Source organism: Papio anubis, chromosome 11 (genome assembly GCF_008728515.1).
Source record: "Papio anubis isolate 15944 chromosome 11, Panubis1.0, whole genome shotgun sequence".
Lineage (NCBI taxonomy): Eukaryota > Metazoa > Chordata > Mammalia > Primates > Cercopithecidae > Papio > Papio anubis.
Window position 1 is genome coordinate 15,855,961 of NC_044986.1, and position 23,469 is coordinate 15,879,429.

General features: G+C 42.3%; 1 protein-coding gene across 2 annotated transcripts in view; it reads left to right on the plus strand.

Moving 5' to 3' along the window:
• The first annotated feature begins 10,102 nt into the window (after positions 1–10,102).
• The window catches only part of PDZD8 (PDZ domain containing 8), a 106,910-nt gene continuing 93,543 nt past the window's right edge, over positions 10,103–23,469 (plus strand). For both annotated transcript variants that reach the window (XM_003904308.5, XM_021943730.2), the window contains exon 1: positions 10,103–11,239. In XM_003904308.5, the coding sequence (XP_003904357.1) occupies positions 10,368–11,239 (872 nt within the window). In that variant the 5' untranslated portion in view covers positions 10,103–10,367. The remainder of the gene's footprint in view (positions 11,240–23,469) is intronic.

The following is a 23,469-nucleotide window of genomic DNA, read 5'->3' on the forward strand; positions in this document are numbered from 1 at the left end:
TGAAAAAAACAGAAAATCCGGAGTGCTATGATAGTTCCAAGAAGTCATCAGGGATCCAGCCATCCATCTTTCCGCTCTGCCATCTTTAGCATATGGTTTCCATCATAAAGTTACCTCATAGTCTAAAATAGCTGCTGGAGCTCCCAAAATCCTAACTGTATTCTTGACAGCTGGAAGGAGGAACAAAAGGGAAGAGCAAAACGGTATAGCTTCCAGCTGAGTCAATTCCCTTTAAGAGACTTCCAGAAGGCCCTCCACAACACTTCTTACAGATCAGAAACCAGTCCCATGGACATATCTAGTTGTAAGGGAGTTTGAGGAATGAGTCTCTTAGCTAGGTGCATTGGCATTTATGACAAAATGGGAGTTCTGCTACTAGAAAAGGGGGGAGAATGGACACTGGGCAGGCAACTAGTGGTCTCTGCCAAAAGGGAGACTTCTTTTTTGGGCAGTGTGGAGACTAAAGCAACTCCATCTTAGATTTGAATCCACCATTTTGGCTTCTGATTAACTCCAGTTCCAGAAAGACCTCTAAGATTTCCCATTTATCTATTCTTCTTTGTTGAGGAACAAGTACTTACAGTAAATCCTGCCCTTAGGTCAAACAACCTTGATGTTATTGTATTTACCTTTTCCTGCTCATCCCTTCCGAATCACCCTTTTACTATGGAATATAAACCCTGGCGGTGGGAAGATGGGAGTGGTAATAGCACTGAGATCCACTATCTTGTCTTGAGGCACAGATATGGCTTCTGTTTGAAGACCCTAGTAAATGTTTTTTTCTAAGGAACTGGATATGTCAGTCTCTTTCTTTGGCTTCTCAGCTTTCTCAGACTTTGGGAGTAGCTTTGCATAGACCTGCCCACTTCAAAACAGTCAGGTTGAGTTGGAGATGTTTTGGGAATAGGCAAGAGAAAGAAGTGGCTGGAGAAGTGTGAGTTGAAGCCTTTGGAGAAGATGTCATCATCCAGGTAAAGGATGTAGAGTAAAAAAAGAAGACGGCTGGCCAGGTGCGGTGGCTCACTCCTGTAATCCCAGCACTTTGGAGGCCGAGGTGGGAGGATCACTTGGGATCAGGAGTTTGAGACCAGGCTGGCCAACATGGTGAAACCCCATCTCTACTAAAAATACAAAAATTAGCCGGGCATGGTGGCATGCGCCTGTAATCCCAGCTACTCAGGAGGCTGAGGCAGGAGAACTGCTTGAACCCGGGAGGTGGAGGTTCCAGTGAGCCACGATTGTGCCACTGCACATCAGCCTAGGCGACACAGCAAGACTGCGTCTCAAAAAAAAAAAAAAAAAAAAGAAGATGGCTTAGTTGAGGATCATAGAATCACTTAATGCTTTATGGGCTAGTAGAGGAATAGAAGCCATGAAACCAAATCAAAACAGACAGGAGTTTTAGTAATGTTTAATCACTTAAGGGTATAAAATAATGTAAATAGTTTTAGTGATCAATCGATGAGTAGCATTCCTCTTCCTGAGCTGAGTTCTGAACCGATTAAAAGTGAGCATGGGCATCAAGTAGAGGGAGCTCAAAATGTTAGCTTTATTACTAGTTTAAGGCTGATTGGCAGAGGTAGCTTAAAAATGCACATTGGAATTAAATTCACAGGCACAGGCACAGGCCAAGCTAAACAACCATAGGCACAGCCACCCTTTTCACATGGCACCGCTGAGTAGAACACATGCCTCCTGCAGACAGAGTGTCTCAAGGAGAACTCAGAAGGGGTGGAGACACTTATGCCTGGATTTTCTCCTAAACCCACCAATCAGATAAGTCAGATCAACGCAGTGGAGAAACGATAGAAGTGTTATTGTCGATTGAGGTCCTTTCACTTAGAAACATGAAAAGTAGGAAATAATGGTGCCCCCACCACCTCATACAAATATGGTACATAACCTTTAATATTATAATTCTTATCATTCTGAGCACCCATCCTGTTATTCCAGGATGAATTTCAGGAGCCAACTGAATTTAGTCATTGGGTCCTGTTTGCTCTCCTTTTATCACAGAAGCCAAGACTCTTCTAAGATCCCTTGAGGTTGGAGGGCTACACAGTTTGCTACCAGATGCTTGGAGCTCATCATTGCTGTTATGCTTTTATTGCTACCAACAAAGTCAGACATCTCGTGCAGGCATCCATTCTCTGCTGCTAGTGCTGTAGGGTGTTGCTGTTACCTGACCTTTCCCAAGAGCCAGTTCTTGTTCAGGATTTGCCAGTGAAGTTTGAACTGATTGTTCTTCCTTAAGGCTGTAGGATTTCATAATGTTCCCCTAACCTCATGGCATGTCTCATGTTTTCTTTACTGTACCCTAGAACTGGCTGGGCTTTCTCATACTATACACACATATACACACATACAAACACACATGTACACACACAGAGAGTGTCAGGATGACTAGGCCAGAAGGAGGGCCCAGTGTTAGCCATACCCAGTACCCTGAACCAGCCTCCCTACAAAGCAATCAAGGCACACTATTGAACCCAGATCCCCAGGTCGGAGTCTTTCTTCAGACATTAAGCAAATATTTATTGAGTCTTTCATTGGCCCTTAGTGACCACTTCTACTCATAAGTGACGTGTCAATAATGTTGAGTCTCAAAAGGGAGGAGTCAGAAGAGCCAAAAACAATTTTGGAAAATTGTTGGAGGGCTCACGCTTCCTGATCTCAAAACGCACTAAAAAGCTATAGTGTAATTAAGACTGTGATACTGGCAGAAGGCTGGACATATAAGTCAATGGAATAGAGTTTAGAGTCCAGGAAAAAACCCTCACACTTACAGTCCATTGATTTTTAGACAAAAGTGCCAAGACATTTAAATGGGGAAAGAATAGTCTTCAACAAGTGTGCAAGACAACTTGACAGCCACATGCAAAAGGTAGAGTTGGACCCCACCTCATACCAGACACCAAAATTAACTGAAAATAGGTCAAAGATCACAATATAAGGGCTAAAATGATAAAATTATTAGAAGAAAACATAGGCATAAATCCTCATGACCTTAAGTTAGACAATGGTTTGTTAGATACAACACCAAAAGTGCAGCAAAATAATAATAATAATAATGAATTGGTCATCATAATTAAAAATCTTTCTGCTTTATTGGTCATCACAATTAAAAACCTTTTTGCTTCAAAGGACATCATCAAGAAAGTGAAAACCCATAGAATGGAAAAAAAATTTGCAAATCATATATCTGATAAGGGATTTGTATTTAAAACATATAAAGAATGCTTACAATTCAATAATGAAGAAGAAAAATAACCCAATTAAAAAACAGGCCAAGTGGGCCACAGTGGTATGCACCTGTAGTCCCAGCTACTCAGGCAGCTGAGGTGGAAGAATTGCTTGAGCCCAGGAGGTAGAGGCTGCAGTAAGTCAAGATCATGCCACTGCACTCCAGCCTGGGCAACAGAGGAAGACCCTGCCTCAAAAAAAAAAAAAAAAAAAAAAAAAAAAAAAAAAAATATATATATATATATATATATATATAGGCAAAAGACTTAAATGAACATTTCTCCAAAGAAATACAAACAGCTAATAAACCCATGAAAAGATGCTCAACATCATTAGCCATCAGGGAAATGCAAATATTAATCATAATGGGATACTACTTTATGCTTACTAGGCTGACTATTATAAAAAAGATACCAGCAGGTGTTGGTGAGGATGTGGAAAAATCAAAAGCCACATAAACTACAAAACTACAAAACTCACATAAACTACAAAACCCACATAAACTCACATAAACCCACAAAACCCACACAAACTATTGGAAAATAATTTAACAGTTCCTCAAAACCTAAGAATTACTGTTACCATAGAACCCAGCATTTAATCCCTAGGTATATACCCAAGAGAAATGAAAACATATGTCCACACAAAAACTTGTAAGCAAATGTTCATAGTAACATTATCCATAATAGCCAAAAAGTGAGAACCCATATGTCCACCAATTAATGAATAAACAAACTGTGTTATATTCATACAATTTAATATTATTCAGTTATAAAAAGCAATGAAATACTAATACATGTTACAACATAGATGAATTTTGAAAACATTACGTTAAGTGAAAGAACAGTCACAGAATACCATATATTGTATGATTCCCTTTATGTGGAATGTCAGAATAGGCAAATCCATGGAGATGGAATGTAAATTCAGCTGCTTAGGGCCGAGGGGTTTTGAAGGGAGGAAAAGGGCATGACTCTAATGAATATAAGGTTTCTTTTTGAGGTGGGGAACATGTTCTAAAACTGATTGTAGCAATGGGTGCAGAACTCTGTAAACATACTAAAAACCACTGAACTGTATACTTTAAATGGGTATATATATATATATATGTATATGTGTGTATATATATATGAATTATATATCAACAAAGCTGTTATTTTAAAAAGCAAAAAAGCAAAAAGATAGGAGTCAGGGTCTTGATCTCCTTAATTTCAGGAGGTCCCTTGGCTCTTACGCATATGAGGGTATGGGCCGGCATGGCCTACTTTCTTTCCCCAGAAGGGTAAGAAGCAACTCGCCTATTATTTTCATTCCTAAAGATACCATCCATGTAGGGGGGCCAACTTGTCCTAGTTTTCCTAGGACTTCTAATTTTAGCATTGAAAGTCTTGCTCCCAGAAACCCTCTTCATGCAAACTGGAACAGTTGGTCACCCTATACCCAGAGGTTTCTTCACAGATTTTCTCCAAGCCAACTTCACATCACTAGCTCTAGACACAGAAGTGGCAGGCAACTTTAGAGTGGTAATTTTTCTTGCTAACAACGAAAAAGGGAAGAATGTGTTTAAAGGTTGACCTGATTGGATACTCTTCAGTGTCAATGGGTAGGAGTTCAAAAAGGAAGGAACAGCTCATATTGTCAGATGTTCCTCAGAACTCTGATAAGAACCAAAAAACTCTATTGGTTGTGGCCATACAGTACTTGCTGGCCTTTGGCAAGATGGGGAGGTGTTCAGGCAGAAGTCAACTTATGGAGGGTTAAAGAGTAAATGGAAGTAAGCAATCAGACAGAATTGTCTACTTTTTTTAAACAGCTTGACTCTGTGGGCAAGAAAGAGAAAAGGTGGAAGTTGGAAGGCTTAAGGGAAGATGGTCTTTGGATTTGTTCTGTTTTCATTTTTTAAGATGGGGAGAGTGAATCTGGTTTATGTGTTGAGGGAGAGGAGATTGATCCTGGAGAGGAATGGAATCCACAGCACAAGTAGGGGGATTACCAGGATTACCCTTGGACAAAAAAGTTTTTGCTTTGTTTTATGGTTGCTTTTTGCCACAGAAGAGAAGCATGAAAACATGAGAGTGTCATGCAGGTGAGCTTCGACCAGGGAAGCAAGCAGCGGAGGAAAGGCCAGCCTAAGGGCCTGTTTTTTCTCCCTGAAGTGGGAGGAGGGTCCTCCTCTGAGCATGATCAAAGAGCTGAGCCTGGTGGAGGTTTAATAGCATTGTTATGGGAAATGGAAGAAGATGCTGGTAATGGAGAGAAAATGGATAAAGGTGGTAGCGGAGAAAAATGTCTGGGTTGCCTTGAGGGCCTTAATAAGAATGAAGACCATTATAGATGTAGAGGGGAGGAGGTAGATAGTTGGATTCATTTGGGGTTGAGGTTTTGCAGGTGTAGATGGAAGGAAAAGTGTTAATGCCATTCTCTAGCTTAAAGACCTTTGAAGACTTCAAAAAAACTGCAAAATAGAATAAAAACTTGCCCTGAGATTTAATCCCTCCATAATTTGGTTTGTGTCTACTTTATTATGCTACCTCCATCTCCCTTCTCTCCTTGATGCACCAACCTATTCATACCACCTTCTTCCAATCATCCTGGTCTCAATTTCTCCAACTGTTGGATTTCCAACTTGTGAGTTTTTATCTCCTTCTGATTAGAATACCCTTCTAATCATTAAATGCCAATGCAAATTCCATTTGCCCCAAAAGCCCCCCACCTTCCCCAGCAAGAATCTCTCATCACGTACTGAGCTAGCATTGCCCATTATGTCTTCTCAATCCTCTCCCACTCCTTGAAGAAGGTGCCCCACCCACCAGCAGCCCAGAAGAGGCAAGCTCCTTGGTCATCAATTATTGGAGTAGCAGAGCCAATTGGAGATTTCTCTGCCAGGATTTGAGATTGAGCTCCCAGGCTGCATTAGCCATCAGAGACATAGGACCCTCTAGATCTGGATAGAGAGCTGGTGCCTTCCAAAGCACCTGTGTGCTGAGGGTAATGGGGGAGTAGAAACCAAGAGGCTTCTAGAGTAAAATGGCACAGACCTGCAGGGAGATGCAGAAATAAGGTACTGGGTGGGGGTGGGGCAGAGGAAATAAGAGTGAGAGACAGTTTTCTCACTCTGGGATTTCTATGAACATCTTGCAGCTGAGTTCCTGGAGATATTCCAGCATCCTTAACATGAATCCAGTTTTAGTTATAAGTTAGCCCGAGGTAGTTGCTGTTCCTTGCAATCAATTGTCACTGCCCCTAAACCAGAAGGCTCTGTTCCCATAGTATCTTCCATGTGCCTCTACTAGAGCATTATCTCCTCTCATCAGAGTTATGCAGATGTGTGTCTGCTTCCACCTGGGGAACAGCGCCCCTGTTCATTCAGTATCTCTGGAGCCTAGTACTTGTTGGACGCTCAAAAAATAGTTGTTGAATTTGAACTCTCCAAGTTCACAAAACGGTTTGATGATGTATCATTTGTTAGGCAAACCTTATAAACTCTATGTTTCCCTCCATATTTTACTATATTTGCATTATTTTACATCTTTCAAAAAATCAAATTTGCTTTCATGCTACTCACAAACTTTGTACATTTACATGGTTTGGCTTTCTCATTATTTTTGGGGGTCACCAGGAATAATTCATAGTTAACCAGTGGTCCATGCATCCCTCTAGTTGGTGAGAATGTCTTATATGCAACTCATCTTCCAGTATTCAACTGACTTTAACCTTGAAATAGATACTTCCATGAAGGCTGTTGGGGCAGCTTAATTTCAATGATGTCATTTAAAACACATTACAAAGTCAGCAGGCAGGCTGCACAACTGCTTCCTTTAAAAACCTATTCAGAATCATCGATCTTCAGAGCTGGGGCCAGTGGTTCTCAGGCTTTTGAGTTTCTATGAACCAGCATTAATATAAGAAAAAAAGGGAAGGGTTGCTGAATTTATCCTCTTCCAGAAAACAGCATTAAAACAAATATGTTTCTATTAACATAGTATAATTTCATAAAATAAAGGGCATGTTAACACCAATATTATCAAGAGCATTATCCCCTAATTTAAGCATCAAATGCAGTCAAGTGTGGCTTAACAACAGACATAAGTTGTGAATCTTCAGGCAGTTTCATCATTGTGCGAATATCACAGAGTGTCCTTACACAAACCTAGATGGGAAACCCTATTACATATCTAGGCCATATGGTATAATAGCCTATTGTCCCTAGGCTACAAATCTGTACAGCATGTTACTGTACTGAATACTGCAGGCAACCATTACACAATGGTATCTGTGTATCAAAACATCTCTAAATATAGAAATGGCATGGTAAAAATACGGTATTATAATCCTATGGGGCCACCACCCTATAGGCAGTCTGTCATTAACAAAAACATCCGTAGGTGGTACACGACTGCACATTAGATTTTTTAAAAAACTCATGACATTTTGATTTCTAATGTTTAAAATATTTAAACATTTCTAAATAACATGCTTAACATGGTGCTTGGCACGTGGTCAATTCTCTGTATTACTATTATTAGTGTTTAATCAATGTTAGTCACTTTTCACACAAGGGAGAATATTTTTACCTTCCCAAAAGGTTTGCTGAGCTCCTTCATGGATTTGAAGTGTGTCCCTAAAGGGACAAGTTTTCCTGGGGAATGCAATGACTCTGACTCTGTAAAACAAACTGAGAAGATTGGAGATTCTCACAGGTATTCTGAGGAGTACAGAAGTGAGAGGAGGAGAGAAAAGAAAGGAGTCTGCAAGATGAAGAAACTGAGGACTCATTCCCATGAAGACCACAAACTTTCCTTGTTGAGAAGCAAGGTGGATGAAGAATATTTTGCAACTTGGGATGGATCAATATACAGTTTGAAGGTTTTACATCTCAGGAATGTGAGTAACTTCTCTTTCATGCCACCCTACCTCCAGCTTCTGTAACATTTATAATATGCAATGGTGCATGAATGTTATGAATCGGTTTATGGTGGATATCATAGAAGGGTCTACATTTCTCATTTGAGTTGAAACAGTGTAGACCCCAGAGGGCCACCCAGAAGCAGAGGTCAGGAACCAGAGGTGACCAGAGAACAGAAGTTGCCAAGATCTCCGAAAAATCTCAGCCATGGTTTGAGCATGGTTCCTCAGCAGACACCTATCTTATGTCTTCATAGTAATGGAAGCCATTCTGGTTTCATACCTGGGCATGATAGGCCTGGTTCCAAAGTTCTGTACCTGCCCCAGCTGGGTCAGGTCTGTTTTTATGGTAGAATCACCTACTGTAAAGAGAACCCTGGCTTGGAGGTTTCTCTTTCTTTTTCTTTTCGTTTTTTTTTTTTTTTTTTGGTTTTGTTTTGTTTTTTGAGACAGGGTCTTGCTCTGTCGCCCAGGATGGAGTGCAATGGCATGATCTTGGCTCACTGCAACCCCCGCCTGCCGGGTTCAAGTAATTCTCCTGCCTCAGTCTCCTGAGTAGCTGGGACTACAGGCGCACACCACCACATCCGGTTATTTTTGTATTTTTAGTAGAGGCGGGTTTCACCATGTTGGCCAGGCTGGTCTCGATCTCTTGACCTCGTGATCCGCCCGCCTCGGTCTCCCAAAGTGCTGGGATTACAGGCCTGAGCCACCGCGCCCGGCTGGCTTGAAGGTTTTCAAGGGCTAGAGAGGAGCCCTGCTCAGGCTCCTTAGGTACAGCCAGAATCAGCGTTTAACGTACGGATATCTGACTCCCGCAGGACTGGATCTCCACGTGCTTGGAGGGATAAGCATCTATGATGTAACCACTAAGTAGTCAGAGGGCATGAGGAGTAACGCTGTTGCTGGGCAACCTGGCTTAGCTCTGTGGCTTTGGTTAAGGTACTACTCTATGCAAAATTCCTTGACGTCTTCCCTAATCCGCCTCCCCAGTTCTCCCTTCCTGAACACCAGGGAACCCACCGGCCTCCTTATAACTGCAGTTTCTGTGTTACGGTAGCGAGTAGTGACCAAGAGCTTAGGGTTTAGTGTTAGATAAACCAGGGTCCACTCTGCGCCCACGCAACCTCCCCAGGCTGTCTGCACCAGTGTTGGCATCTGTCAAGTGGGTGGGGGATAACAGTGAATAACTGCCTCATAGACGGACTACCGGTTTAACCAGAGACTGACGGCGAGTCGCATATTAATCTTCCAATCACTTGGCAAACTCGTTTCACTCCGCATCTCTCCTCCCGGCTGTCCTTTCAACTTCCTCCTCCCTGAAATTTCGAAGATCCACCTCGGTGGGAAAGTCATTCCGTGTGGCGCGCCCTCTCCCTGCGTCCCTCCTTCCCAGGGCCCACCCTCCGCGGACGCAGAGCGTCTGCCGGGGGGACGGCCGGTCCGCGATGGCGGCCTCTGAGGTAGTTGGTCCCCTCTCTCCGTGGGCTTGGGAAGGGTCCGAAAGGCCCGCTCAGATCTTCTGCGGTGCTGCTCGGAGGGAAAGCGCCGCCGCCAGCTGAGCTGTCACGGGCGCGAGTGGAAGTACACCGCAGGATCAGCGACGCCGCTGCGGAGGTAACCGCGGGGACTGCGGCCAGGGACTGGGGATGGGTGCAGCAGAGGATAACGGGATGGCCGGCAACCGGAACGCGTCAGGCCCGCTCCGCTGGACCTCCTTACCAGCCCGCGTCCCCAGCCGTCCTCCCAGATCCCGACCGCAGCTTCAGAAGCGACGGCCACATGGGTGGCGGCGCGCGCCGCGGGGGCTGGAATGTTGGCGTTGTGGGGGGGGCGAGGCTGGAAGGGCCGCAGAGAGGCGAAGGAGGGTCCGCGTCCGCGCGCCCGGGCGCCGACTGCTGGGCGACGCCGCCGGGAGCGAGCACGCCTCGGACGTCACGCGCCGCTCGTCCAATGAGCGGAGGCCTGAGGGAGGCGCCGGTCCCCGCCCCGCCGCCGCCGCCGCCACACCGGCCCTTCGGGAGCGTCTGAGGAGGCGCGGGCCGCTGCGGGCTCGGGCGCCGCACCGCGCCGGCCCGAGCCTCTGGACGAGGCCCACGGAGCCGCTTGTCCCGACCCAGCCGCCCGATGTCCTCAAGATGGAGGCAGCGGGGGCGGCGGCGTGAAGAAAGCGGCGCTGTGGGCGCGGGAGCAGGGGCCCAGGCGGAGGCGGTGGCGGGATGGGGCTGCTGCTCATGATCCTGGCGTCGGCCGTGCTGGGTTCCTTCCTCACGCTCCTCGCTCAGTTCCTCCTGCTGTACCGCAGACAGCCCGAGCCGCCGGCGGACGAGGCCGCCCGCGCGGGCGAGGGCTTCCGCTACATCAAGCCAGTGCCGGGCCTGCTCCTGAGGGAGTACCTTTATGGCGGCGGCCGGGATGAGGAGCCCTCCGGAGCGGCCCCTGAGGGCGGCGCGACCCCCACCGCGGCCCCAGAGACCCCCGCCCCGCCGACGCGGGAGACTTGCTACTTCCTCAACGCCACTATCCTATTCCTGTTCCGGGAGTTGCGGGACACCGCGCTGACCCGCCGCTGGGTCACCAAGAAGATCAAGGTGGAGTTCGAGGAGCTGCTGCAGACCAAGACGGCCGGGCGCCTGCTGGAGGGGCTGAGCCTGCGGGACGTGTTCCTGGGCGAGACGGTGCCCTTCATCAAGACCATCCGGCTCATCCGGCCCGTCGTGCCCTCGGCCACCGGGGAGCCCGACGGCCCCGAAGGGGAGGCGCTGCCCGCCGCCTGCCCCGAGGAGCTGGCCTTCGAGGCGGAGGTGGAGTACAACGGGGGCTTCCACCTGGCCATCGACGTGGACCTGGTCTTTGGCAAGTCCGCCTACTTGTTTGTCAAGCTGTCCCGCGTGGTGGGGAGGCTGCGCTTGGTCTTCACGCGCGTGCCCTTCACCCACTGGTTCTTCTCCTTCGTGGAGGACCCGCTGATCGACTTCGAGGTGCGCTCCCAGTTTGAAGGGCGGCCCATGCCCCAGCTCACCTCCATCATCGTCAACCAGCTCAAGAAGATCATCAAGCGCAAGCACACCCTGCCGAGCTACAAGATCAGGTGAGCGCGAGGTCGGGGAGGGGGCCTGGCTGCCGGGAACCCCGGCCTGGGCGGGACGCTGCTGGCTGCGTGGATTGGGAAGGGCAAAGGCCCTTTTCTGTCCTGGCGCCTGCTTCTGGGGTCTTCCCACCCTGGACAGGGCCCCAGACCAAGGCGAGTAGTGAACACTGACTTTGCTTCCGAACGGCACTGATAGGAGGTAGAAACCTTTTCGCGTGTTCATGGGGACTCAAGGTGCTGTCAACGCGGGCAGAATCGTCTCCTTTTATAAGCAGCATATTGGAAATGGAAGGGAAGCCTGCCCTAATCCCCAGGAGTCGCTTCTGGGACTGTTGAGAAACTCTCCCTCTCTGTGGTTGCTGCATTGAGGGCAGCCGCGTCACTGGCTTTGCAGCATCACCTTGGTCGCGTTGAGAAATTGTTCCTGGACACAGTACACGCGTGAAGGGTGTGCTTATAGCCCAGGTCTGTGCTCATTTGCCATTGCAAGCCACTTTGGCTTTGATGGTTTGACACCTTTCAAGGCAGAGGTGGTAGCTCTTGCAAAGGAATCCTTTTGTGGGTTTTTTTTTTTGGTTTGTTTTTGTTTTTGAGACAGTCTCCCGGCAGGCTGGAGTGCAGTGGCGCAATCTCGGCTCACTGCAACCTTTGCCTCCCTGGTTCGAGCGATTCTCCTGCCTCGGCCTCCCAAGTAGCTGGGGTTACAGGCGCATGGCACCACGCCCGGCTGAATTGTGTGTGTGTGTGTGTGTTTTAGTAGAGATGGGGCCAGGCTGGTTTCGAACTCCTGACCTCAAGTAATCCGCCCGCTTCGGCCTCCCAAAGTGTTAGGATTACAGGAGTGAGCCACCGCGCCCGGCCCAGGAATACTTTCCATAGCAGATGGGAAAGGAGTTGGAAGCCGGTACATAGTGTACTTTACATTTTGTATTAATGTCATTTGCCCATTTTGGGTAGATTGTAGAACACAGATCCAGACTCGGCCCATCAAGCATTTACTCTCTGTGACTGTAAGTTCCTCTCTCAAAGGACCTGAAATCACTGTGCAAATTGTATTTTAATGCTGGGTAGTGATTTTAATTTTTTTAAGCCCTCCGGCATCTGATGGCTTAAAGTTTGTAGTATACAGTTTTGAGTAGTATATAAATTTTGTTTTAATATTGTAGGAGTGGAAGGGGAAAGACTTTTTTAGGGCTAGAGGCGGAGTGGAAGGTGCTGTTTGGCTCTTTTGTAAAAAGCTGAATTTTTAATTTCTCTTTCTGTCCTCCTTTAATTTTGTATTCACTAACACATTTGAGCCTTTAAAATTTTGCCCTTTGTTATAAAATTAAGTCAGTCTTGTATTTTACTTACCTAATTTTACTTGCCTTTTAGTGGAAGTTGCCTATTTCTGGATCACCAATTTTCTACCAGTGTCAATTTTCAGGAGCAAGATAGTCCAGAAATATTTTGGGTTTGGAATGGATTATTGGCTTGTGGTTGTGGCAGATGTACCTTACCAATTACGTTTTGTTTAGGCTAACAGCACAGAGTGACAGCTTAAAACTTGGGTGGCAGGAGAAATTTACTTTGTAATGGAAATATTTCCATAGATTTATGGAGGGTGGTGAACTGGTTGTTCACTGTGGTTGATTTCTCGTTCTATGAAGTAGAACATACTTTATGAAACCTACTTTTAATCTCTGGAATATCAGTGACTAAATTATAACTGGGTTCTAGTGTTTAAGCAGCGAGAGATGTTTGTTTATAGCAGTGTGTTACCAAAAAAGTCGTGAGAAAAAGTTGCTAGAGATTTTGGTATTCTATCACAACTTCAATTATGCTGTTTTCTGGTAGCTTTCAGTTAATACAATTTGACTAGATTATTATTTTGAAATTTGTAGAATAGCCAGTGACAGTGAGGTTACATATCATTTTGAGGTTTTTTTTTAATGTAGACTTGGAATTTAGGTAAATCTGAAATAAGTTATGAATAAGAGTTACGGAGGCATTGAGAAGTTTATTACTTTGAAAAACTATGATCTGTATCATTGAATAACAGTCATTTAAAAGTATATCAAAACTGCTTTTCACTTATATCTGAAGGGGTTTTTTTAAAAGCACAGCATGAATTTGGTTATGATATTTCAACTTCTAAACGTGAAGCATTAAGTGATAATTTCCAGAAGTACACACATCTGTGCTATTTATACTAGATGGCATCTCAATGCTCAGTCAGCTGCACAGAGTGTATCACTCAATCTGTAAATGTTTATTGTACACCTGCTATATGCTTTTCCTTGTTGTAGGTGCTGGGATTTCAGTACTGAACAATACTTGAACTCAGCCCTCAAGAAGCTTAGAGTCTAGTGAGAATTGAATTAGCTATACTTAGTAATTTTTTTGTGTTTTTTGTTTGTTTGTTGAGACAGGATTTTGTTCTGTTGCCCAGAGCTGGAGTACAGTGGCAGGATCGCGGTTCACAGCAGCTTCGACCTCCTGAGCTCAAGCAATCTTCCCATCTCAACCTTCCAAGTAGTTGGGACCACAGGTGTGCATCACCACGCCTGGCTAATTAAAAAAAAATTTTTTTGTAGAGATGGGTCTTGCTTTGTTGCCCAGGCTAGTCTGGAACTCCTGGGTTCATTTAACTGATCCTCCCACCTCAGCCTCCCAAAGTGCTGGGATTACAGGTGTGAGCCACCTTGCCCAGCCCTTTGTAAGATTTAAACTAGAGTGGGATTGATGGGGTTGAAGTAACTAGGAAGCTGGTTTTAGCTTAGTAGAAGAAAATAACAAGTATGACGATGATAAGGGCTGCCTCAGCAAGTGTTGACTTCTTGTCTGTGTAGCTGTTCTGTCCAGTGTTTTAAACTGGTGATGGGCCAGGTGCAGTGGCTCACACCTGTAATCCCAGCACTTTGCGAGGCTGAGACAGGCAGATAACTTGAGGTCAAGAGTGTGAGACCAGCCTAGCCAACATGGTGAAATCCCGTCTCTAGTAAAAATACAAAAGTTAGCTGGGCATGGTGGCGGGCGCCTGTAATCCCAGCTACACTGGAGGCTGAGGCAGGAGAATGGCTTGAACCTGGGAGCAGAGGTTGCAGTGAGCCGAGTTGGCACCACTGCACTCCAGCCTGGGCAACAGAGTGAGACACCGTCTCCAAAATAAATAAGTAAATAAATAAATAAACAAACAGGTGATGGTGTGGGACTGATTCAAGTTTCAGATAAGAGAATGAATTACAATACATCTAAGATATAGCATACTTCTCATAGGGAAAATTAAACTAGCTAGTGTTCATCTTTTTTTGCAGATGAGGAAATGGAGCTCAGAGTAGTTAAATAACTTGCTTAAAGTCACACAGCTTTCAAGTGGTGAAACCCAGCTCTGATAAGGCCAGGCCACCTTTAAAAACACACAAACACACACAAACACACAAACTATTGTTTTTAAGTGATTCTTTTTTAAAGCGTGCCATCGATATAATATGTGGGATATCTTTCCAAACTAACCTAGAACTCTTGAGAAGAGTATGACTATAAAGCTGATTTTTTTTCTTAAATTGGTCATTTTAGAGGATCCTTTTAAAAGTAAATCATGAGGCTCTTTGGGTACTGTCCCACATAGCATTTCTTTTTTAATTGAGCAGATTGTGTTTCCAAATAGAAGGTCTTGCTATTTTATCCTTCTTAGTGTTTTTTTGTTTGTTTGTTTTTGTTTTTTTATTTGAGATGGAGTCTCGTTGTGTCACCCAGGCTGGAGTGCAGTGGCACAATCTTGGCTCACTGCAACCTCCACCTCCTAGGTTCAAGCAATTCTCCTGCCTCAGCCTCCTGAGTAGCTGGGATTACAGGCATGTGCTACCACACCCGGCTAATTTTTGTATCTTTAGTAGAGACGGGTTTCACCATGTTGTTCAGGCTGGTTTCAAACTCCTGACTTCAGGCAATCTGCCCACCTTGGCCTCCCAAAGTGCTGGGATTACATGTGTGAGCCACTGTGACCGGCCTAGTTTATTCTTTTTTAGCTGTCTAATCTTCTTAGTAGAGCTAAAGCAGTAAAGAGAATTGTATGGAGTCTTAGGATCCTTTGGCATTTGTAATCATTATGTAACAGAAATATCTTGCCAGTTAACATTGTTGTTACTTCTTTCCCCCTTTATTTATTTTGCCTTTTTCGTTTGCTAAAGTGAAGCAGCCTGTCTGGACTGCCAGTTCCTGATGTTTCACCTAGAGATGCTAAGTTGCTCAAGTGGTTGCTTTCTAAGGACCCAGCTGATTGACACTTCATTTTGCCCAAATTAACAAACTTATAATGTTTGTAAAACATTTTATTTTACAAAATGAATTATAATATGTAGACAATATGTTTACAGATTTATTCAAGTTTGGAATTTCATTCATCCACCTCAGTGTTAATTGTTTTGATTTTTTTATTAAAATACTTTAGTATATTATAATAGTAATATTTTTTAAAATATGAACCTCAGAATCCATCTTCAAGGGAGAAAGATTACCACTAATGTTCTTTTACTACATTCAACATGAAGTCTGAGTAATAGTCTCTGGGTGGGGAGCTGTGTTTAGGGTTTAGGAGTTAGATATTTGAGATTCTTACTGATGCTTCTGTTCCTGGAGTATTACTGTATGCAGATGAGCAGATTCAGTTTGCAGGTACTTTTTATTTGGCCTGCGCTGTTTAAAAAATGGAAGATTCTGTGTGATTTGGATTTGTGGCTTCTGTTAGGAAAAATTGGAATATCTTGTAGCGCCAGTTCTGCATTTCTCAGAGCAATAACAGGATGGAGAGATGGACTGTAGTAGCAGCTTTGGGGTTGAAACTCAGTGTGTAAGCTCCTAGGTGGACAGCAAATATAGTCCCCCCTTATTTGCTGTGCTTAACTGGTGGTACTTGCCTGGCCTGGAATAATATGAATTTGAGACTCTTACTGGAGGAGTAAATAGGGAGCATTATTGTTGCTAATTAGTGAAAATGGGAAGACTTAATAGCTGGAGTGGAGAGGGAGGGTGATCATTTTTATCCTTCTTTTAATTACGTTTTTGAAGGGACTGTTATTGAGCAATTTTATTTTTTAAAAGACATTGTTGGCCAGATGCGGTGGCTCACTCCTGTAATCCCAGCACTTTGGGAGGGCAAGGCAGGCGGACCACTTGAGGTCAGGAGTTCGAGACTAGCCTGGCCGACATGGCAAAACCCCATCTCTACTAAAAATACAAAAATTAGCTGGGCATGGTGGCACATGCCTGTAATTCCAGCTACTCAGGAGGCTGAGGCAGGAGAATCGCTTGAATCCAGAGAGGCAGAGATTGCTGCAAGCCGAGATTACACCACTGCACTCCAGCCTGGGCAACAGAGCAAGACTGTATCTCAAAAAGTAAAAATAAATAAATAAATAAAGGACATTGTCAGGCCTGGTGTGGTGGCTCATGCCTGTAATCTCAGCACTTTGGGAGGCCAAGGTGGGTGGATCACCTGAGGTCAGGAGTTCGAGACCAGCCTGGCCAACATGGTGAAACCCCACTTCTACTAAAAATGGCACACGCCTGCAGTCCCAGCTGCCGGGAATACTGAGACATGAGAATTGCTTGAACCCAGGAGGCGGAGGTTGCAGTGAGCCAAGATCGTGCCACTGCACTCCAGTCTGGGCAACAGAGTGAGACTGTCTCAAAAAAAAAAAAACACTATTGTCAATATAATGTTGAATTTTAAAAAGTCATTCTGCCAGAAAAAAAAAAAAATGCCTTGAAATGCAATCCATTTTTCTACCATGTAGTGATAGTAAGTAGATAGCGGCTCCTTTTTGTTCGAGTTTGGTGGATAGTTTGCTTTAGTGGGATGGGTCATTAATAACTAGATAAGCATTTACTTCACTGATCTCCAAAAAGGGGGGCATCAACTTACTGACAGTATATTTGAGTTTAATGAACTGAGTAATCCATATCTCAAAATCTTTCAAAGTAAATTAACTGAAAACTGACAAAATCATTTGTAAAGTCAAGTGTAATATGTTGTATTTATTTACTTTTTCATACTTTTTTCCTTTATATTACACATTGGAAAATACTTTAAAATAGCTACTAAAATTCCTTGGTGGTTATAATAATGATAGTTTTACTTACTAATGTTGATAGGAATTCTAACTAACCTTTAATACTTGGGGAGAATAGACAATGACATTGTGCATTACTCTAGCTATGCTGGAATAATCTTGTAATAGCTAATTTTTAACCTATTGTGCTTTTTCTTGTGCTGTTGCTCATATCTCTATATTTCTTGTCATATCTCTATATAAGTTAAATTGCAGATCATTGTCTCTTGGAGATGAATAATTATGTGATTTTAAAAATAGTCGTTGATTTTCAGTAAGTGCTTAGTGCATACTACCTAGTGTTGTGGTGAGTATAGTAAAAGTGATAAAAATGGTTATAAACTAATTCATGCTCTTACAGGGTTAGTCTTTCTAGGGAAAACAAAGAACATGTAAAGCTCATTTTAGTGGCATTGGAAGTATTTAAGCCCTTCAGTTTTGTGAGAAACTGAAACAGGAGAGATCAATATCTCTGCTCTGCTAAGGCAAACACCTGATTACTGTGGTACTGTATATAATACATTGTGACCTTAGCTTTTTTTTTTTTTCCTCGTTGCCCAGGCTGGAGTGCAGGCGCATGATCTCGGCCCACTGCAACCTCCGCCTCCCAGCTTCAAGCAGTTCTCCTGCCTCAGCCTCCCACAAGTGTGTACCACAATGCCCAGCTAATTTTTTTATTTTTAGCAGATACAGGGTTTTGCCATGTTGGGCAGGCTGGTCTTGAACTTCTAACTTAAGGTGCTCTGCCTGCCTTGGCCTCCCAAAGTGCTGGGATTACAGGCGTGAGATACCGCATTAGCTTTCTTAGCACACCTAAGTGTACTCCACCTAAATACCCAGTTTAGTGCTGATTTTACTTCTTGCATGTTGGATTTCCTCAAGCTGCTTTGAATTATTTTAATTTCAGCTTTTAAAACACTTTAGATGGAGAATAATGTGTTGATACATTACAAATATTTGCTCTAGAAATTTGATTTACTCATTGAGGGGAGAGTAATCATTTTGAGGAGGCTATAGTTTTTTTTGTTTGTTTGTTTTGGTTTTGTTTTTTTTGAGACGGAGTCTCACTCTTGCCCAGCCTGGAGTGCAGTGACGCAATATTGGCTCACTGCAACCTCCACCTCCCAGATTGAAGCAGTTCTCCTGCCTCAGCCTCCCAGGTAGCTAAGATTACAGGCGAATGCCACCACTCCTGGCTGATTTTCATATATTTAGTACAGACGCGGTTTCACCATGTTGGCCAGGCTGGTCTCCAACTCCTGGATTCTAGTGATCCGCCCGCCTCAGACTCCCAAAATGCTGGGATTACAGGTGTGATTCATGCCCTGCCGGGAGGCTATAAATTCAAATCAGTAAAAGCCACAGTGTCTTCTGGAAATAGCCAAAGCAGATCATTATAAAGTAGATTGTGTTGAAGGAGCATGCCTGATCAAACACTAAATGTTGATTTACAAGTATTACTAACAATGTATCATATGAGCAGGGTGGGGGTAATAAAACATTGTTTGCTAAGTATTCATTAGGCACTGTGTGGGCATTTCCATGCAGTTGCAACCTCAATAGTTAAAACTCCTGTGTGGGAGAGGTTAGAATCTCAGTTTTACAGATGTGGAAATATGAGATTTTCAGAGGATTAGTGACATAAAGTCCTGAACTTGAAAGGTCCTGGACTTCCAGATCTCATACTCTGTTATTTCTTCAGAGATAAACCAACTGTTACTCTAAACCAGGGGTCTGCAAACTAGCTGCTATTAGGGCCCTGTGTTAAGAATGGTTTTTACATTCTTCAACTTTATATTTGAAGTTGTTAAAAGAAGTGGTGGTGGTGGTGGTGGTGGTGGTGGTGACAGACCTTATGGTGGTGGTGGTGGTGGTGGTGGTGGTGGTGGTGGTGCTGGTGGTGGTGGTGGTGACAGACCTCATGTACCCACAAATACTATCTGGCCTTTTACAGAAAAGATTCACTGATCCCTGCTCTAAACTTTAAAAAAAAAACCCTCAAAATACATCCCCCACAACCTGTTTTAATGTTTACCAAAAAAAGAAGCTATATATGTGTACATTGAAAGTACTTTTAAATCTTTGAGGGTCCTGTCCTTTGGAAACCTGCAGAAAATTTCTGCAGAAAGCAAATTTTCTGCATTAAAAAAAAATTCATTCAATTTCATAGTTCCCTTGGAGCTTTTTTAGGGTCCTTAGACTCTAGGTTGAAAAATAAACACAGACAGAAGTATACAACTTTGTTACCATAAACATAACTAAAACTAACATGCTAAAATAAATATTAACCACTTCATTATTTTGCTTACCTTCTTAAAGTGTATATAGGATTCATATGACTCAGGTGTTTCTAAAAATGCTGGAGGAGGGGGTAATCCCTCTCTCTATCCTGTGAAATATATCATGTCTTTTTGATTCTTTCTTTTTTTTTTTTCCTCTTAAGATTCCCTATAGCAGGCTGAGGCACTCTCTAGATCAGTAGTTCAATAAGAATATATGAAATTTCAAGTTAGAGTTCTTATCACTAAATACCTTGTTTAAAAGTTAAATACTGATTCAACATTTCTTCCCATGATATTCTCTATTTTCTCAGAACAGTGTCACCAGGAAACAAGTATTATTAAATGACTTTGTTCTTACCTCGGAGTCATAGGATGTACTGACACTTTTTTGACACAGCATCAGAGCACATCACACTTAATTGGAAAGTTTTAAAGCCAACTACCTGGTCATTAGCAGGTGTTTTACAGAGTAGCTTCAAAATCTCTCTTAGCCAAATTGCTAAGACTGGCATAAAACTGTATACTTCCTGTATTTGTACTAGGGAAAAATGTGGTATGCATGTTAATTATTTACCTTTAGATGAGTAGTAGTAATTTTACTAGATATATATCAGATATTTTCTAGGTGACACATTACATTCTTTTCCCTTTCAAATGAGTGACTAACTCACTTTAAAAATTCAAGCTGTTAGAAAATATGTAGTATCAAAGTGAAAATCTTCTGTAATATCTTTTCTTAAAACTATTGTTAAATCTGGGAACTATTCCATATTTTTCTAAATTTATTATAATTTGTTATTTATAAAGGCAGGATCATACTCAATACTTCATTGTTAGCATCTTTTTTTTTCTTTTTTAAACTTATTGTGTCTTGGGTTTTCTATATATACCTACTTCATTTGTTCTAACAGATGCTTATAATTACATTGGCCGTTAGTACCATAAGTTAACCAATTCCTTGTTGATTTTTCAGTTTCTCACTAATGTAAATAATGGCACCACAAACATCCTTCTACCTGTGTCTCTGTGTACATAGTAGATTTTGTTGTTGTTTTTTTTATTTTGGGGGTTGGGTGTTGGCCATTTTTTTTTGGCATATATTTATATAGTATTGAGGAGCATAAAGAGGTTAAAAATCTCCTCTCCATTTTGATTTCATCCTCTGATATACCCATGTTAAGTTTGAGGTCTAAACCTAACTGTATGCTCAAACATACATATACAAGCCTCTTATATATATTGAGGAGGTACCTCTCTCCCTTCCTCTTTTTACCTTCTTCCGTCTCCCTCCCTCCTGCCCCCACTTTCACTCCCTCCTTCCTTCTGCCCTTAGTAAAATGAGAGTATAGTATGAATGTGACCGTGCAAATTATTTTGTGAAGTGTAACATGGATGTCCCTTCAGATAATAGGTATAAATCCAACTCACTTACTGCTTTGCTCTACTCTCAGCCATTCTCTCTGCCTCTGACCTTATCTTTCATCACTGCTTCTCACATAATCTGTTCATGCCTCCTTGGCTGTTCTCATACCCCAGGCATGCTCCCACCACAGGGCCTTTGCTGTTCCTTCTTCTGGAGTTTTTTCCCACATACAGCCAAAGAGCTCACTCCAACATTTTTTAGGTCCCTCTTAAATATCACCTTTCAACATATTATATTAAAAAAAAATAAATAAATAAAAGGGGGTTAACCCTTTAAATGCTGGAATTTTTTTTTTTGCTCAAACTTCTTATGGAAATACTGTGTGTGTGTGAGAGTGTGTGTGTGTGTGTCTGTGTGTGTACAGAAACTGTCCCACTCCTAAATGTACAGGGATGAATTTTTCACAAAGTGAACTCAAACACTTATCTGAGTGCTGTGATTTTGAATTCAGTCTCTCTAAAGAATACCTGTATTTTCTGGGTTTCTTAAACATAATTTATGGAACATATTTTAACTTTTTTTATGGTTAAACGTTGTCATTATAAACACAGGCTGATGACATGTAACCCAATACTATTGTGAAATCAGTATTGAAGGAGAGTGCCTTCTTTATAGACAGACAGACACACACACACACAAACTCACACACCCCCCCCCCCCCATAAATTATGTTGATTGTGATCTCCAGCAATTAACCATATTGAATTCAAGGTCTATCCAGGCACCATACTGGCACAATATCCTTCTCTCATTCCCACACACAAACAAAATACTAAACACAGATGTGTTTGCAACCTTCTCTGACGCTCCAGAAGACTTGGTTTTTCATTTCACTTTTTAGAAAGGTCAATATTGATGAACTGTAGACTATACTTTTCTTGGATTGATATAGAATAACAATCAAGCTTGCTTTTACTAGTCTGGTATGTAATTGCCAATTTTAATGAAATCAGAATGTTTTAGAACACATTTCTCTTTATTCTCTAATCAGCACATTGAGTATTTCTGCCTGTGAATTCTTCATGTATTGTAGGGAGAATGGAGCTGATGATATGGTGGGTGGGGTACTGAATGTCTGGGCTTTGATTTGCATAACTTTGATAGAAAAGCTAGAAAATTTTTCACTTCCCAGCATTAATAGTTCTTGTTGCTATGTATTTAAAAACAAAAATGCTTGAATAGCGTAGTAAAAATATCCTCATTGGGTTTATTCTTTTGTATTAAATACCTATTATGTATACTTGGGTCATTGGTAAGGTACCAGTTAAACAGATACTTGCAACCTAACTACTTTTTAGAAATGGCGTTTCTCCTAGGATGAACTCTATAATATCCTACCTGTATAATCTACAATTATAAGTGACTAATATTTTTTGCTGTGAAATCTTAAGTAGTAGTGATAGGGAGATACAGTTTCTGTTTAGTAGCTGGCTACAAGAATCTCTATTTTGAAAAATGATTATGTTCTGTTCTCAGATACAACTTTCATGGAGACATCAATATCTTCTGAATAGTGCATCTGGTGTTTGTGTTGTATGCTAATTTTTTGCCCTTTTTACACAATAGTCTTTCATACATACTGGATTATACTAACACTTATTACTAAGGATGTGGTTGCTGACTACCTTAGTCATTTGGTCATGCAAATAAATAATTCCAAGCTTTTTGTTCTCTGAAACCTGCTGTGGCTGAAGTAAGAGCCATTCTGTTATAGCAAATTTCATTTGTATGGTAATTATTTTTATAATGCACTGAAAATCTTATTTTGTTCTCACCATTACTAAGTATAATATTGTTTTCTGTAAAGTTTAGGACAGGTGATAGCTGATGTATTTCAGTATTTGGAAATCTTGTTAGTCCTTAATGTTTAACTCTTTGGATTTTGATCAGGACCAGAATGGCAAACTCTTGCCGTGGGAAGAATTTAACTAAATATTTGTAGTAAAATATGTGTCCTTTTGTTTACTAATGCTGGAGTGGTAGTAGTACAAACTGAATTTACTTCAGATATTTTGAGATTAATGAAATGTAAAGAGAAAATTCTTGACAGTCTTAGTCTGTAAAATAAAGTCAATGAATAGAGTATATCTAAATTACAGCCCATTTTAGGTAAATTGCTTACTTAAAGTGAGTAAATTATCTACTTAAAATATTTGAGTAAGTTGCTTACTCAAAATATTTGAACTTTTTAGTACTACAGAGTTAGGATTTGGACTCAATAATTCTGAGAATCATGCCACTCAACAAGCATTTATTGAACCAGACTCTTAGTAATAATTGTTAGAGTCTAGAGAATATCGGTGCTCTTATGGTTTCTCTTGAAAGTAACTTGGCCTCTTGCCCTGAAACAGTAGGATTAGAAGATGAGGAATTCCTGTTTTATTTCTGGAATTACTACTGATTTGTTGGTTTAGTATATCCTTGGACAAGTCA